Source organism: Setaria italica, chromosome II, assembly GCF_000263155.2.
Source record: "Setaria italica strain Yugu1 chromosome II, Setaria_italica_v2.0, whole genome shotgun sequence".
NCBI lineage: Eukaryota > Viridiplantae > Streptophyta > Magnoliopsida > Poales > Poaceae > Setaria > Setaria italica.
In genome coordinates this window covers 214,265-231,045 of record NC_028451.1, presented here as the reverse complement: position 1 = coordinate 231,045, position 16,781 = coordinate 214,265, and the positions used below count along the sequence as shown (strand labels likewise).

General features: G+C 48.3%; 5 protein-coding genes across 6 annotated transcripts; 2 read left to right on the top strand and 3 right to left on the bottom strand.

The window, feature by feature from the left end:
• The first annotated feature begins 1,377 nt into the window (after positions 1-1,377).
• Positions 1,378-3,174, top strand: LOC101766033 (luminal-binding protein 4). The gene is made up of 3 exons (XM_022823869.1): positions 1,378-1,727; positions 2,023-2,026; positions 2,119-3,174. Exons 1-3 carry the CDS (start codon positions 1,378-1,380, stop codon positions 3,172-3,174), a joined length of 1,410 nt encoding a protein of 469 aa, XP_022679604.1.
• A 148-nt stretch (positions 3,175-3,322) lies between these two features.
• LOC101775193 (flavin-containing monooxygenase FMO GS-OX-like 8) lies at positions 3,323-5,369 on the bottom strand. The gene is made up of 3 exons (XM_004955278.3): positions 4,300-5,369; positions 4,131-4,213; positions 3,323-4,032 (listed from the first exon to the last, which is right to left on the bottom strand). Exons 1-3 carry the CDS (start codon positions 5,365-5,367, stop codon positions 3,465-3,467), a joined length of 1,719 nt encoding a protein of 572 aa, XP_004955335.1. The 5' UTR covers positions 5,368-5,369; the 3' UTR covers positions 3,323-3,464.
• A 775-nt stretch (positions 5,370-6,144) lies between these two features.
• On the bottom strand, positions 6,145-8,375 carry LOC101774785 (flavin-containing monooxygenase FMO GS-OX-like 8). 2 transcript variants are annotated; one of them, XM_022824529.1, is made up of 3 exons: positions 7,353-8,375; positions 6,573-7,263; positions 6,145-6,433 (listed from the first exon to the last, which is right to left on the bottom strand). In XM_022824529.1, exons 1-2 carry the CDS (start codon positions 8,148-8,150, stop codon positions 6,616-6,618), a joined length of 1,446 nt encoding a protein of 481 aa, XP_022680264.1. In that variant the 5' UTR covers positions 8,151-8,375; the 3' UTR covers positions 6,145-6,433; positions 6,573-6,615. The 2 variants fall into 2 exon arrangements, with proteins under 2 accessions (XP_022680264.1, XP_004955334.1); XM_004955277.4 differs by lacking the exon at positions 6,145-6,433 and having other exon boundaries at positions 6,451-7,263.
• Positions 8,376-9,517: 1,142 nt separating this feature from the next.
• On the bottom strand, positions 9,518-13,706 carry LOC101774382 (probable inactive purple acid phosphatase 2). Its single transcript, XM_004955276.3, has 2 exons — positions 12,912-13,706; positions 9,518-11,066 (listed from the first exon to the last, which is right to left on the bottom strand). Exons 1-2 carry the CDS (start codon positions 13,704-13,706, stop codon positions 9,804-9,806), a joined length of 2,058 nt encoding a protein of 685 aa, XP_004955333.2. The 3' UTR covers positions 9,518-9,803.
• Positions 13,707-14,829: 1,123 nt separating this feature from the next.
• Positions 14,830-16,233, top strand: LOC101765620 (neo-calmodulin). Its single transcript, XM_004958773.1, has 4 exons — positions 14,830-14,890; positions 15,279-15,436; positions 15,858-15,938; positions 16,099-16,233. The coding sequence occupies exons 1-4, from the start codon at positions 14,830-14,832 to the stop codon at positions 16,231-16,233; spliced, it is 435 nt and encodes a 144-aa protein (XP_004958830.1).
• The last annotated feature ends 548 nt before the right edge of the window (positions 16,234-16,781 follow it).

Below are 16,781 nucleotides of genomic sequence, written 5' to 3'. Positions count from 1 at the left end.
CACCAAAATGGTGGCAAATGATTGTTCATAGGTTCATGTGGACGATGCATGCAATGTCGAGACTGTGTTCATCTGCACTCACCCCCTCCACTTTTTTTTACTGGCGTCTGGCAAAAGCCTACCATCGACAAGCATTAGTGTTTGTTTGGCCTTATTGTTCTTTGTAGTCATATTGTAGATCATTTGTGCCGGGCCTTTGTTGTCTCCACATGCTGGGGACCATGTCAATCGTAGAGATCGGATTTTTGTGTAGTTTGGTTAATGTTCAAGGTCCTTTGTCTTTTTACAAAATCAGGAGTTGTCACTGTTTAAGATGGAAAAACAATTCCACTGACCAATGACTCTTGCAGTCTTGCTGGAAGACGGGACAAAAAACAAGCTCCACAGTAAAGCACAAGGGGAAAAAAAATCTAAATTAATTCTGTCAACTAAAAGATTTTTGGTTCAATTTATCTTTTTTATTTATCCATACACAAGTTGAATTTAAATTTAACTGTTGCAGCATGTTAGTGGACATCACAATGTCCGTAAAAAATATATATTATGAGTTTTCATTTAATTTTGTACCTTAAGTTTAAATTAATTATTAAATATCCTACCCCATATTCATGATGTATTTTTCTAACATGTGTCACGATGTCAGTTATCATCACACAAAATTTGAAGCCAGACTCCGCTTGTGCGTTGAGAAAAAAAAAAGATAAATTGTATTAGGGGGGGTAAATTGAACCAAATGATATAATTTAGACGGTAACCTAAACCAAAAAAATAATTTAGGGAATTATTTAGGTTGATGCATTTTAAATATGCCAATGCGACCAAGCACGCAACAGGCCTGCAGATGCGCACGGCACACGCGCACTGTCGGGTAAGCGTGTGCCGTTGCCGAGCACATGCATGGTCAATCAAACGCGTTACGATAGAAATTTTTGATGTTGCAAATGTTGCAGAGGTTTGCAATTGCCGCAGATCTATGCATCTCGTGATGTTAATTACGATGATGGAGGATTTTGAGATATTTAAATGTTATAATATCTTGCTTTTGATGTTTATTTCATCTATTGATCCTTTATGCTGCAGCACACCTACATTTATTTGCTTATAGTAATGTTGCATGAAATATGTTCCGATGGAAAATTTTCCATGGAAGATCCGGACGTCGGACGACGTGGGTCACGCACGTCATGCTGGTGCAAACCGAACCAGATATCCAACGCATACGGGTCGGATTAACCAGCGCAAACCGAACGGGATATGGACTCGATCGGCATTGCGCCGCGCACGCTGGTTGACCCAATCTGTACATTATCGATCTATAAATCGCCTACTAAACCAGGGATCGTTTGTTATCTGTTGATGCTAGCATTCGGTAATTCAATGGCAGGCATAGGTCGCGCCATTAGGGTTTTCGCATGGCTCCTTGCAGCAGTAGCGTTGCTCTTCTCGGGTACGGCGAGGGCGCTACTGGATCACGAAGACTACGAGCCTCGTCGTCATCGGTCCTACCCACTCGGGACGGTGATCGCCGTCGACCTGGGCAACACCAACTCCTGCGTCGCCGGCTACGGCCCCGGCGGCCACGCCGAGTCCATGTTCCATCGTTGCATCCCCTCCTGGATCGCCTTCCCCGACGACGGCGGGGTACTAGTCGGCGACGACGCCAGGAACTACGCCGCTGTCAACCCCCAAGCCGCCTTCTCCGGCTTCAAGCGCCTCCTCGGCCAGAGGTAAGCATCAGATTGATTTCCTCTTCCAATTAATTCTTTTCCCTTAATTTCGACCATGCAATGCCGGTCCTAAGATTTTTGAGGTCCTATGGCGAACTCATCACGACGGCCGCTCTATGCTATATATAAATCTTATAATATGTAAGCGCTAATTTTTCTTGCAAAACGAAAACAAATCTGGTGATATATTTTTAAGTTAACATGTTTGATAATGTAGACTAAAACTACTATGATTACCTTAAAGAAGAGTAGAACTCCATAATATCTATTCTTCTTGATGCAAAATCATCAAAAGGACGGTATTGAGATTAATAGCATCAGATCGATTTCCTCTTCCAATTACTAATTCTTTCCCCTTTCGACCATGCATGATGCTGAATGAATTGGTGAGAATCCTTTTTTTTTTCTTCCGATCCCAAGCAGAGTGAGCAGGCTGTACGAAGGAGGGTTCGTTCAGAGAGTCATCGAGAATCTGCCCTACAAGGTTGTGGAGAAGGACGTGAGACCTCACATCCAGATGGAGACCAAGGACGGGGTGGTCAGGCATCTCAGCATCGAGGCGATGACGGCCACGGTGTTCGCCAAGCTCAAGGACATGGCGGAGGCGCACCTCGGCCGCAAGGTCCAGCACGCCGTGTTCACTCTTCCGCAGCATTACTGCACTGAGGCGGCGAGGGACGCGGTGCTGGACACCGGCAATTACGCCGGCCTGCACGCCGTGAGGATACTCGACGAGCCCATCGCGGCCGCCGTCGCCTACGGCCTCCACGGGAAGCTGCGCGACGAGGGGAACGTCCTCGTCCTGCACGTCGGCGGTGGCACGGCCGAAGCTAGCGTGCTGACGTTCGCGGATGGGGTCTTTGAGTTCTTGGGAGCGCACCTCGAGCCTTTCTTTGGAGGAGATGACTTTGATCGGAGGGTCATGGATCACTTCATCGGATTGGTCAGGGACAAGTATGGACGGGACATCAGCAACGACAGAGCTGCTCTCAGGAAGCTCAGGGCAGCATGTGAAGACGCCAAGAAGACATTGAGCGGTGAGGACCTTGCACTCGTGAACGTCGAATCGCTTGTTGATGGAGTGGATTTGTCGGAGCCGCTGACACGGGCCAAGTTTGAGGAACTGAACCATGATCTGTTCCCCAAAGTCATCGAGCTGGTGGATACGGCCATGTCGCAAGCTGAGCTAGGGAAGGAGAAGAGGGAATTGATCGATGAAGTCATTCTTATTGGTGGAAGCACCATGATCCCAAAGGTTAGAGAGCTCATCAAAGACTACTTCGAGGGGAAGAAGGAGCTGAATACAAAGCTGAAACCCGACGAAGCGGTTGCTTTTGGAGCCACTCTTCTTAGCCATCCTTCTGCAAGTGGTTATCCCTGTATGGGAGTCAACAACCGCCATCAGATTGGGGGGGCATCAGATAACTGTTATGCCTATGGCTACTAACTGTTGCTTCAGATTAAGATTATATTTGTGTTGTACAAGGCTAATTTCTCAGTGTAAAGTGCTGAAATACCTTGTTTAATAAATTGTTGATGCAGTGTACTACAAGCTTTTGTTCTACAATGAAATTTGCAATTTATAGGAGCAGTTGTACAATCCAAAAAAAAGGAATGTATAGGCATTCGAGGAAAGCTATGGATTTGGATTGGAACGTAAATATTTGAATATAGTTCAAAAAATGAAAAAAAAAGACCTAGAATACAGATTATGGACACGTGCATTAAATAAATTTATCATGTGCAGATCTTTGGCGGTGGGTGTAGTGGCTCTGGCTCTGGTATGACGTCGTCGTCTTGGCCATCGTTGTCCTCGGTCTTAAGCCAGCCCTCCGAGCGCAGGCCTTGCAGGACAAGGTCGCTGTCGTGGTAGTCGTCACGGAACGTCTCCGTGTCGTCGCACAAGCGTGTGACGGCCGCCCGGAGGAGCTCCTTCTTCCACTCCGGCAGCCGCGGGAAGCCGCAGTGCTTCTCCCCGAACTCGTCGCAGTACTCCAAGTCGAAGAAGATGGCATGCGAGAGGCGCTTGGGCACGCCGGCGGTCTCCCTGGCGCGGTGGTACTCCTCGACGGAGCGCATCATCTCCTCCGGCGACGGCAGCGATCTCCGGCCGGATAGCACCTGCGCCACCCACCTCGCCTGCACCTCGTAGAACAGCGGCACGGCCACCGTCCTGGGCAGGCCGATGAAGGAGAGCGACGGCGCCAGAGACGGCGGGAAGGTGTGCTCGTACAGCGGGCCCACGCGGTTGTCGTCGACGGTGACGAGCCCGCCCGTGTCCAGGAACGGGAACGACAAGTCGTACCTTCAATTCAATTCATTGGATTGTATCGAGCGTCGTCAGTAAGCATCAAGCATTTCTTCCCAGAAGATGAGCAGAGCAGATGATGGATTATTGCTCACCCAGTGCAGTAGATGACGGCGTCGGCGACGACACACGATCCGTCGGCGAACATTACCCGCCCATCCTCGCACAAGCACTCGATCTGCATATTCATTTGATGAGAGATCATGAGATCACATCGGCACCTTGATCAGACTCTGAAGGAATGAAAGATGGATTTGAAATTGCCTGGAGGTGCAGGTGAAGGTTGTGGTGCCTGGACACAGCTTTCCTCATGCCGGGGACGACGGCGCCGTCGTCCATGGACTTGACGCTGACGTGCACCTCCCTCGCCACCTCGCGGAGCTCCAACGCGATCTCCTTGCCGCTCTCGCCGCAGCCGACGACGACGACGACCTCGCCGCGGAAGGAGTCGGGGACGCGGTACGAGTGGGAATGCAGCTGCCGCCTCCTCCAATTCTCCATGCCGTTGATGGTTGGGAGCTTTGGCTGGGAGTACTGGCCGGAGGCGACGACGACGGCGTCGAACACCTCCACCGTTGCCTGATCAGCCTCACCTTGTTTGGCGCTCCTCACCGTCCACCGCATGACGCCGCCGTCGTCGCCGCGGGCCGCCATGCCGACGTGCAGGACCTTGGTGTTGAGCCTGACGGCGTCCATGAGCCCGAACGCGTCGCAGAAGTGCCTGATGTACCTGAGGAACTCGCCGTGGCAGGGGTAGCGCCGGGAGTCGCCGGTGCCGTCGTGTCGGGGGTAGAAGGGGAAGTCGGAGAAGCCCATGCTATCCCTTGGCGCATTGAGCCGGAGAGAGGCGTAGACGCCGCTGTGCACGCCGGCGATGCCGAGGGGATCGCCGGCGTCGGTCCCCGGGTCGTACAGCCACTGCCCGCCGACGCCGGCGCTCTGCTCCATGACCGTCACGTCGTGGCCCTCCCGGCGCAGTTCGCGGGCGGAGATCAGGCCCGAGACGCCGGCGCCGACCACGCACACCGTCTTAGTCGACACCATCGTCGTCGCGGGGACGATCCTAGCTGCGACCCTGCCGGACACGCAGGCATATAGAGCAAGATTTTGTACTCCGACGCCATGGCGAGTGGTCGCGAGTGCGCCACGCCCGTCACGCCTCAGCCCGGGCTCGTTCCATGTGCTTGCTGCCAGTGGCGTGGCACACGAGTCTAAACATTCTCTCTCTCTCTCAGCCCGGGCTCGTTTCATGTGCTTGCTGCCACTGCCAGTGGCGTGGCACACGAGTCCAAACATTCTCTCTCTCACATGCATTTTGTTCTTTTTCATCATCTTCTTCCTCTTCTTCCCAAAACATGCTCTCCCACATACTCTATATTCCACCACAAGGAACCGAAGCAATAATTGAGCTACGTTAAGGGGTTGTTTGGATATGAGGTGCTAAACTTTAACAGTGTCACATCGGATGTTCGGATGCTAATTAGAAGGACTAAACATTAACTAATTATAAAACTAATTGCAGAACCTTGTGCTAATTCACGAGATGAATCAATTAAGCCTAATTAATCCATCATTAGCAAATGGTTACTGTAGCACCACATTGTCAAATCATGGACTAATTAGGCTTAATAGATTCGTCTCGCGAATTATACTCCATCTGTGCAATTAGTTTTATAATTAGTTTATGTTTAGTACTCCTAATTAGTATCCAAACATCCGATGTGACAGGTGTTAAACTTTAGTAGGGTGTTCCCAAACACCCGTTAAGTGTAGCTGTTTCTTTAAATTTGTGATCACTATTTTTCCTTTATTCTCAGTCCAACTTAAAGACATCTTATCTACTTTTATGATCCATGTATAGGCTTTTGCTCTCTTCCTTTCACCGTGCAGTGGTGATCCTCATCATCTCCCCGGGGAGTATCAATTCTCAATCCTTATCCTTTGGTTGAAGAGGATACCTCACCTTCGAAATTTGAGTGTTGTAGCTTTTTTCGATCAGTCTTCGAAGTTGTTGTCTTTTTTAAGATGATTGAATTACAACATTTATTCACTCGATGCATGTGGCAGAAGAAGACGCGCTCTTTTTCAATGATGTAATAGCATGTATTGTAAGGTAAAGTGTCAATTTCATGTTGGTCCACAGATTGAAAATTACATCTTCTACATACTACCTTCTACATACTACACCATTTGGTCGTTATCAAGCTCTGAAATCTCAAAAATGAAAGAATAAAAAGAGAAAAAGAAGAAGAAGAAGAAATGACATGGCCATCAGGCATCAGCACAGCCGGCGGCCAACCGTCCATTGTTTCCCAAAACCCGGTGGTGAAGAATCTCGGGTGGAACCCAAACATCTCACCCCTTTGCCTCTAAGGCTCTCACATGTTCACGTGAACACCTTAAATCAAAACCAAAGAAGTCATATTATATTCTTTATTAAATATTATTTCATAATATATCTATTCGTCGGTATCATAAATCTTTGTAATTCTCTATGATTTTGATCAAACATAAAATGGTTTGACTCATTCACCTACAATTTACGACGGAAAGAGTAGATAATTGGTACTTGTCATGGGCCTATGGCTGTGGTTGTGCCATGCTCGTCGTCTTCATCGCCAGCTCGCCATCCATCTCAACTCTTGGCGTATCTGCATCGACAAGCCACCCTTCCGAGCGCAACCCCTCACGGACGAGGTCACTGTCATGGTGGTAGTCGTCACGGAAGCTCTCTCTGTTGTCACGCAAGCGTGTCAAGGACGAGCAGAGGAGCTCCTTCTTCCACCCGTCGAGCCTTGGGAAGCCACAGTACTTCTCCCCGAGGTCGTCGCAGTACTCCAAGTCGTCCAAGACGTGGGTGTGGCGCTTGGGCACGCCGGCCATCTCCCTGGCGCGTTGGTACTCGTCGACGGAGCGCATCATCTCCTCCTCCGACGGCAGCGCGCTCCGGCCGGACAGCACCTGAGCCACCCACCTCGCCTGCACCTCGTAGAACCGCGGCACGACCACCATCCTGGGCAGGCCGACGAAGGAGAGCGACGGCGCCAGCGCCGGCGGGAAGGTGTGCTCGTACAGCGGTCCGACGCGGTTGTCGTCGACGGTCACCAGCCCCCCCGTGTCCAGGAACGGGTACCAGTAGTTGTACCCGGTGCAGTAGATGACGGCGTCGGCGACGACACACGAGCCGTCAGCGAACACCACCCGGCCGTCCTCGCACAAGCACTCGATCTGCACAAGGAAGATCATATCAGATCAGATCACGTTTATTTGTCAGAATCTGAATGATTTGGAAACTTGAATTTGTATTTGATTGCTGCCTGGAGGTGCAGGTGCAGGTTGTGGTGCCTGGACACGGCCTTGGACACGCCGGGAGTGACGTCGTCACCCATGGACTTGACGCTGATGTGCACCTCCCTCGCCACGTCGCAGAGCTCCAGCGCGATCTCCTTGCCGCTCTCATGGCAACCGACGACGACGACCACCTCGCCGCGGAAGGAGTCGGGGACGCGGTACGAGTGGGAATGCAGTTGCCTCCCCTTCCACTTGTCCATGCCATTGATGCTTGGGAGCCTTGGCTGGGTGTACTGGCCGACGGCGACGACGACGGCGTCGAACACCTCCTCCTCCGTGATCACCTCACCGGGCTTCATCCACCTCACCACCCACCGCAAGCGCTTGTCACCGGCAGCAGCGCCGCCGTCGTCGGGCGGCGCCACGCCGACATGCACGACCCTGGTGTTGAACCTGACAACATCCATGATCCCAAACGCATCGCAGAAGTCCCTGATGTACCTGAGGAACTCGCCGTGGCACGGGTAGCGCCGGGCGTCGCCGCTGCCGCCGTCGCCCTTGGGGTAGAATGGGAAACCGGAGAAGCCGGTGACCTCCCTCGGGATGATGAGCCGGAGGGAGGCGTAGATACTGCTGTGCACGCCGGCCGTCCCGAGGGGGTCGCCGGCGTCGGTCATCGAGTCGTACAGCCACTGCCCGCCGACGCCGCCGCTCTGCTCCATGACCGTCACGGCGTGGCCCTCCCGGAGCAGCTCCCGGGCAGAAGCCAGCCCCGAGACGCCGGCGCCGACCACGCACACCTTCTTCTTCGACGACGACACCATCCGCCGCCGCCGCCGATCGATCGGCCTGCAGATGCACCTCGTCAGAGATTGTGTGATCCCCGAGTAATCTTGAGCATCGATGGAGTCGTCCAACTGCTCCTGACGTCCTGCTTTTGTATGACTGGCCGGCCATTCACCAAACTCTACGGGTCTTTGTCAATACCTAAGGCTGTGTTGCAAATAAAGGAAGGTTCTGTCAGACAATCTTTGCATTATCAATGGCTGATCTTTGAGCCTGGAGTGTTTGGGAGGTGGGGGTTAAACTTTAGCCATGTCACATCAAATGTTCGGATACTAATTAGGAGGACTAAACATAACTATCTAATTACAAAACTAATTGCAGAACCCCTAGGCTAAATCGCAAGACAAATCTATTAAGCCTAATTAATCCATCATTAGTGAATGGTTACTGTAGCACCACATTGTCAAATCATGGACTAATTAGGCTCAATAGATTCGTCTCACGATTTAGCCTAGAGTTTGTGTAATTAGTTTTGTAATTAGTCTAGGTTTAATACTCCTAATTAGTGTCCAAACATTCGATGTGACGGGGGCTAAAATTTAGCCCCCTCCTCCCAAACACCCCCTGAACTTTCAAACACAGAAGATGTTTCATCGATAAGACAACTAAAGTTACACCTGTTCGACGTATCTCCGCTTTCGTGTTGTGACTTCACCTTGCCTTACATAAGGCGAAGGCCCAACACTTGGCATGTGCAAACAAAAGCAGGCACATGGTGCATCCTAAAGAATACTCCGAATGTGTTCGTCTTACAAAAGAACTGGATCATTGTCGCACAGATTAACAAGTTACTGTATCCCAAATACCGGGGATCAGTTGAATGCTAGAACAACCTCTATTCAGGGACAGAGACACGATCGACACAATGGCCAATCTTTGCGAAACGTTGGCTGTTTCCTCCATTCTCTGAACGATTGTCATCAGATATGCACGAGTCTTGGTCACAAAATGGTGTCTCTGTTTCCGTTCTGTTTCCAAGTTGAGTGTCTTGCAACTGCTGCTGCTGCTGCTACTGCACGAATGACTCACCAATCTGGTCCAACTTCACAACAAGGCTGTCGATATCATATCATTCAGATGTCGATGGTAAGCGAGATGATCATCAGCAGTACAGAACAGAACCTCTTCTGCGTCGTCTTTCTGAAATCGAAGCTTTTGCCGGCGATGCCTGCTCGTCCTCCCGATCATGCCTTGCTTTGCCCAAGCCTGTGGTGTGGTGGATTCGGCGCTTGTGGAGAGCAGGATGCTTCGCGGTGGGCCACGGCGGCGGCGACAGCACGTCGAGACCTCGCCGGGGGGTTCTGCGCCGGCCAGGAATATTTTCAAAAATCCCTAAACCCTAAAATGACTCTAACGATCATGTTGCATTATGGTACAGGTTAAACACTCCAGTCAGCCAATACACTGTGAACATTGTCAATTATTAAATACCTATACACTGGACAATCACGACAACAGATATGCAGATAAAAAATTCCATTGCCCGAGACTATCACATACAAAGGCACCATCTTACATAACTATACAGTTGTGTGACAAGGATACAGAGCTAGCCCCCAAAATGTCAAAAGTGACTTCACCGTGTTGGGGTCTATTTCGGTAAATAGGTCGAAATATTGATTCAACACAACTTAAGATTCCTCGTTCTTTACTGGAGTCCACTGTGCAGCTTCTTTCTTTCTCCTGACAAGAAATCCAAAACCAAACCCCAGCAGCAGTGCAAACATTACACTGCCTCCGATTTCCAAGTACAACGGAGAAATCCTTCGCACGGTGCTGACTCCTGTGCTGAGTTTTGTACCATCCACCGCCTCAGCAATACTACTGTTACTGGATCCTTGACCAGAAAATATCTCCACCATATCATGGACTTGCCCATCATGGTTCCCCACATAAGTTAGTGTTAGCTTCTCCCTTGTTGCTGCAAGTCTCGTGTATCCAAACACACCACCACGGAACATGGACCTCTCAGGCTGCGGAAAGATGGGAACATCAGGGTGATCAGGCCTCGGTTGCCATATAGGTTGCCAGTCTTGACCACCCATCCCGATCACGAGATGCACAGGAGCACCAGGGTATTGGAAGCTCGATGAAGTGTTGACACATTGGAAGTTCTTCATAGGGCAGAACCTCTCGTACCTGTGGACATGTCCCCATAGTGCAAGGGTCACATTGTATGTCACCAGCAGTGGTTCCAAATTCTGGAGCATCTGCTGTTTCAAAGCAGCATCCCTGGTTTCATCACTTGAGGTGTACATGGGACGGTGGCCCTGAAAAACAACGAATGGTGTTCTAGTTCGGTTCACCTTCTCAAGGTCCGCTTTTAAGAAGTTGTACTGATCACTGCCCTGAAGAAAATTAGTTTCAGTTGACATGTACACGAAATGCACCACACCTGAATCGAAGGAGTAATAAAGATTCCTGGTGTCTGGACCACCATTACCAGTAGGTAGAATAGAATTGCCAGGCATTCTGAACTTGACACTGTATGGTATTCCACACTCACCCCCACCATCCTTTCCATATGTAGCCCACGATGGTTTCCAAGGTTGTAATGGCCAATCATACTCATGATTTCCTATACAGACATGGTAGGGGGTATTGGCAGCAATAGGCTCAATCTGGCTGAAGAAATGATCCCATACCCAAGAATAACCTCTAGCATAGCTGATGTCCCCAATGTGTGAAATAAAGGCAGGTTTATCTCCAAGGGCTTCAATATCACGGAGGATCCACTTTACTGTCGACAAGCTCTCAGCTTGTGTGCGAATGTAGGTGTTATAAGGCACATATGTTCCCATGTCACCAAAAAGAAACGCGTTGGTCTCATTGGCTTCACTGTCACGTGAAATAAAGCTGTAAGTCTTGCTCCATCCTCCTGTGTCACTGCCAACCTGCCAAAATAGTTTAGTTGATTAAATTTAAGAAATGAGAAGAATATACGTAAAAAGCATCCTCATCAGGGGAAAAGGCCAGTGATGTTTGACTCCCCACGCAAATGGATTCTAGTTCTATTATTCAGAACAAAAAAATTTAAATTTTAAAATTATGGTTCTAACTAAAAGATCAGATGTTCAAATTCTAAACACAAGTATCGCTTAGTGCCTACTGAGCCTTCTGGCAACCTATTAAATTCTCAGAACCTATACTTCAGTCATCAGTATACTAACTTCAGTTATTCAATGGAATTCCCGTATATAATGCTTGAAGTGATGGTGCTCACTACACCAATATAGTTGGTTGCACTGAATCCTAATTGCTATTTTGTAGTACAAGTCAATTCTGAACACTTAATAATCAGTTCAATTATAAACAGCAAGATTTTCAATATATGTAAATAAAAACTCAAAAGTTTACTAAGTCACATATGATGAATCACAAAATCCCATTTTTGCAAAACTATAATCCATCAGGTTCACTCCAAAGCTCAAATCCTACATTTCACAGGCCTACATTGCAACTTTAGGCTGCAGCTTACATATGATTTAAAAAAAGCTACCCCTTTATTCCCTTAGACAAATTGATAAAAGTAAAATCTTGATTTTTTAAAACAAATTGATACAGAGATTACTTGGTACCCAGAATCAGAAAAAAAACATCATACAAAGTAACATCAATGCGAAGCAACAAGCTAAGGCCGTGTTTAGTTGGGGAATTTGGGAGGTGCCAAATTACTGTTACAGCACTGTAGCACACTGTAGCGTTTCGTTTGTATTTGTGAATTATTGTCCAAATATTGACTAATTAGGCTCAAAAGATTCGTCTCGCAAAGTACAACAAAACTGTGCAATTAGTTTTTAATTTCATCTACATTTAGTACTCCATGCATGTACCGCAAGTTTGATGTGATGGGGAATCTTCTTTTTGCATAGTGTCAAAGTTGGGAGTTGGGAGTAACTAAACATGGCCTAAGAATAGGTCCCTTGAGCAAGGCTATTTTAAACATTCAAACTTTAAGCTTAGAAAGCTTGTAATGATCATATTCACCACATTAACTTTCAGCTCCTGAAGATACTAATAAATAATGCTTGGTGGTTTTCAGTGCTCACCACACTTTTTTTTTATTAGATACATTGACACACTATAGACCGTACCATATTCACTATTTAGTAATACAAGTCAATTTTGAACACTTCATAATCAATACAATCACAATTTGCATAAGCAACTTCCAGCGGATACATACAACTCATGTGAAGCAACAACCTAAGAACAAGCCACTTGGGCAAGACTAATTTATAAGCAGACAGACAAACTATCAGGAGGTCAAAATATCCCACTCTATTATGAACTCTAGCAATGCATACTTTCAAGATTTCAGATATCTCCTTTACTTGAGCATCATAACCTTACTATGGCACACATGCTGAAACAAATTTCAACCATTTCCCTGAACCCCCGATGCATAGCTTCAGTACTTCAGATATATCCACGAAACTGGATATTATGAATTTAAAAGAAAAATCCTTCTATGTCACCGATGCTGAATCAACAATTTAATCTTTGAAACAGAATGATCCATTCAGTGCACTACACCTGAGGTAACCCAACCGCAACTTTAGGCTACACCACTGCAGCATATATGACTTGAAATAAAGCCTGTTTTCTGTTCTGAGAAAAATTGATAAAAGTAAAATTTGGATTCTTTTTTTTAAACAAAATGATACATAGCTAAATTTCTATCAAAAATCAGAAAGATTGGACCATTCCAAGTTACAGCAGTGCAAGATATGCAGTACCTTGTAAAAGTACTTCCTTCCGGGCTCCAATCCCTTCATGAGGCCGTCGAAGACGAATCCCGGATCTCTCCAGGCGACGCTGCTGTTCGCCGGCCAATCGCACATGTGCTTCTGCTCGTACGTCCTCACCTCTGTGCCCACCTCCGTCCAATTCTTCTCCTCCTCCTCCAATCCGTACCTGACGACCCTCTTCCCGGCGTCGTTGCACAGGAACATGACCCGCATCTCGTCGACGGCGTCGGCGAACGCGAGGTGCACCTGCTCGGGTCGCGCGGGGTCGCCGACCGCGACGTCGCCGGAGACGGCGACCCGGTGCTTGGCGTGGGGGAGCGGGTTCCGGTCGTGGTCGATGTGGTGGTAGGAGTACTCATTGGCGGGCCAGCGGAAGAGGCGGAACTGGTAGGGCGCGCGGAGGGTGGGGAGGCGCGGGAGGGAGAGCTCCCCGTGGCCGTCGCGCCAGGAGGCGGAGCCGTTGAGGAAGAGGTAGCCGAGGAAGTCGCGGTCGCGGGAGGACGGCGGCGAGTAGATGGCGACGTAGTCGAGGCCGTCGGGGGACGGGAGGCCCGCCCAGCGGATCTTGATCTGGCGGTCTGAGGGGGACAGCCTCGCTGGGGACGCGGTGAGGGTGGTGCCCGCCGCGGCCTCGCCGGCGGTGGCGAGGGCCGCGACGGCGAGGAAGAGGAGGAAGGGGAGGTGGGGGTTTTCGGGGTGCATTTTGCGGGGGACGCCGTAGAGAAAGTGGCTCGTGACGCATCCTGAGGATTTAGGTGAGCCTGAGGAAGTGAGGAGGGTCATTTGACGTTGTGGGACCCATTTGTCAGTTGAACGAATCAGGAGTGGAGTAGTACTAGCGTAGGTCAAACCGAATATTCGTCGCACCCTTGGACAGCTTTAGAAAGATTTTGCTTCCTCGGAGGCTTCCATTCCATGTTGTTAGTTTATACTAATTCAATCTCTGCAGGATTAACAGTTCCCAACCTTAAAAAAACCCATTGAGTTCGGCTAAAAAAGAGAGAGAAACAAGATAGTGCCAAGTCATATTCACAGCTTCACTTTGCAAGTGTTTCTTATCCTCCTCACTGACGTTGTGGGACCCATCTGTCAGTTTAACGAATCAGGAGTTGAGTAGTACTACACGTGTAGGTCAAACTGAATATTGCCGTAACGAGACAGAGTGAACAAGTCTAAGGGCGTGGCTAGGCAACATAGAAGCCAAGGATTCTTTATTTTAGAAAAAGGATATGTGTGCTATTACTGTATCAGCTGGGAAGAGCGTGGCTTTGTTAAAAAAAACTTTACTGCCATGAATACACAGTATCAATATGCAACCTCACATAGAGGCAGAAACGCAGACAGGCCACAAAGAGTTGTAGCACAAGGGAGAACGAAGCTAACAGTATAACGAAACAATCAAGCTGAATGGCTTCCTAAAGAAATCTTGGCATTACACTGCAACGCAACCGGCTGTGATTACCGTAGACCAAGAGGCTGGAGCTGGGCATCACTGAACCCACAAGGCCACAGCTGGACCTCACGCTCACGTGCCGTCCCGGCCCGTTCCCTTTCTTTTCCAATCGGACGAGCTGCGAGCGCCGATGTGACACGTCACACGAGCAAGGCAACGGTGATGCTCCTGGGGTGGCGCAGGAGTCGGTATGGGTAGGTGCTAGGCAGGCGTTGTAGGAATTGGGAGGTTTTTCGTCACTTGCAGGCGTACTTCGCAGGAGTTACCAAGCTGAATCGCTGACACGTTGGGTCTACCAAGCTAGGCCCACTTGAGGCATTTGCGAACTCGGAAAGCGGCCAGTCAAACGGGGACTAATACGTAGGTGACAGGGACCTTTACTACGGAACTAGTTAGTGCCTTCTCCAAACAGACACAGGCTGAGGAAAGGCAAGCTCTCTACCGCGAAGAGATATGGCGGAGCGCTTCACCCAGATCAAAGCGGCGTTCGACCTCTTCGACCGCAACATGGACGGTACGTGTCCTGACCTTGTGTAATTCGATGATGTTCATGCTCCAGGTTTTCTTGCATGTCACCCGCTCGTTTCTCTGCTAAATGGCGGGACTCTGTATCTGCACTTTGATTGGTTGGTCCCGCTATGCATTTGTATGCTTACGAAATGTGCACTTTTGATAGATCATGTCATCTGCTTGTTGTTTGCTTAGATCCTGGGAAATTCCTTCGTTAGGCTGCGTTACTGAATCCGTTAAAGCAGAGGTTTTGGATAGATGGTTTGGAAACATTAGAACAGACAATTCAGACCATTGTTTAGCTTTATTTTCCTTTCTGCAGGATATCAGCAGATTAACTTTAACTCACACACGGGAAGATCTAATGTTGCGTTGAATCGTCATCGATACAGGTTTCATTACCGTCGAAGACCTAGGAGCTGTGTTGGAGTCCTTGGGTCAAAACAACACTGCATTCGAACTGCAGAGCATGATCGCAATGGTTGATTCTGATGGGGATGGCGCCATCAATTTTGAGGAATTCTCAATGTTGATGGAACTCAAACCGAACGTATGTATTGTAATTTCCTCTTCTGTTATACTATCCTCTTAGGGTACGTACCCGATTTTCTGCTAAGTTGCACTCCAAACTTTTGCTCATATTTCCTCTTCATATAATTTACATACTGTGCTTTCAAATCAGGGGTTAGCTAGGGATCATCTTTGCGTTGCTAGTTATATGGACATTTGAATGCCAGACATCGCCATTTGCACAGGAATGCAATGCACACTGTCATGTGAAACCCTTAGTATGAAACTGAACATTTCGATTCAGAGTCTGACGTGTGAATCCTAAATTAAATTAAGCTCTTCAAATAGACAGAAGCATGCAAGCATGCAGATCGAATTGAACATAAAATCAATATATTCCTCCACACTCTGCTAACAAAATACAGTTTATGTACTGATTCTCCTGATCTATGCTCTTGAAGGGCGTTGATTCAGATGAGGAAATGACTAGAGCATTCAGGATGTTTGACATGGATAAAGATGGCTTCATTTCTGAAGCTGAGGTGAGCTCCCAGATTCTGACTCTTCTTATCTACCTGATCACTCTACTGTAGATTCTACCTTTTTTTTCTCTAGCGGAACATCTACTTGAGATCTCCAAACGATAAACTCTTGGCATCAGTGAACGTATCGCTAAAACCCAGTTGTTTTTGGACTCTGCAGCTCTGCCACATCATGTACAACCTTGGAAGTAATCTGAGTGGCGATGAAGTGAAGGAGATGATGCGGGTAGCGGACACGGATGGCGACGGCCGTCTGAGCTACGAGGAGTTTAAGCAAATCATGCACCGCATTTGAGTCCAAGATGATTTCCGGTTGAGGACCTAGGTTGTCTGCACGGCGTGCGCGTTGTGGTGTTGTCGCGTGTGCTGCTCTCCCCTGTTCCCTGGGAGCATTGTTCTGTGCTTTGTTTTTTTTAAGAAGCAGGAGGGCATTCCCTGCTGGTTATATATTAAATAAAAAGGAACGTAAAGCAATTACGTAGAAAAGTGCGAGAAAAAACAAGGTGAAAATCCAGAGAAAAGGAACCGAGCAGCAGTTTTGTGTGTAACCAGACATTCATGCTGGGAACCAGAGTTGGCCACGCTCGGTGCAGAACTAGAGAGAATTCAGAGATGAATTTCTTCTTGCATTGCTGAACTGTAGGATGTATACCTTTGAACATCCAGTCATTGGTTGTCCAAATGCACCAAGTTATCAGAATAATGATGTCTATGAAGAATGCTAGCTTTTCTTTTATTTGTCTGAAGATGGAGTTAATTGACCTTGTGGTGATGACCGAGACACCGATTGAGCTCCAACAGGCTTTTGCAAAATTGCATCTAAGGAATAAGCGTCCCCACACT

Coding starts and splice junctions, on each gene's coding strand:
- LOC101766033 (XM_022823869.1), top strand. CDS start 1,378: ATGGCAGGCATAGGTCGCGCCATTAGGGTTTTCGCATGGCTCCTTGCA.
- LOC101774382 (XM_004955276.3), bottom strand. CDS start 13,706: ATGACCCTCCTCACTTCCTCAGGCTCACCTAAATCCTCAGGATGCGTC. Junction 11,067..12,911: donor GAAGGAAGTACTTTTACAAG/GTACTGCATATC, acceptor CTATTTTGGCAG/GTTGGCAGTGACACAGGAGG.
- LOC101774785 (XM_022824529.1), bottom strand. CDS start 8,150: ATGGTGTCGTCGTCGAAGAAGAAGGTGTGCGTGGTCGGCGCCGGCGTC. Junction 7,264..7,352: donor ACCTGCACCTGCACCTCCAG/GCAGCAATCAAA, acceptor TTCCTTGTGCAG/ATCGAGTGCTTGTGCGAGGA.
- LOC101765620 (XM_004958773.1), top strand. CDS start 14,830: ATGGCGGAGCGCTTCACCCAGATCAAAGCGGCGTTCGACCTCTTCGAC. Junction 14,891..15,278: donor CTTCGACCGCAACATGGACG/GTACGTGTCCTG, acceptor TCATCGATACAG/GTTTCATTACCGTCGAAGAC. Junction 15,939..16,098: donor GCTTCATTTCTGAAGCTGAG/GTGAGCTCCCAG, acceptor TGGACTCTGCAG/CTCTGCCACATCATGTACAA.
- LOC101775193 (XM_004955278.3), bottom strand. CDS start 5,367: ATGATGAAAAAGAACAAAATGCATGTGAGAGAGAGAATGTTTGGACTC. Junction 4,214..4,299: donor ACCTTCACCTGCACCTCCAG/GCAATTTCAAAT, acceptor ATGAATATGCAG/ATCGAGTGCTTGTGCGAGGA. Junction 4,033..4,130: donor GCCGTCATCTACTGCACTGG/GTGAGCAATAAT, acceptor ATTGAATTGAAG/GTACGACTTGTCGTTCCCGT.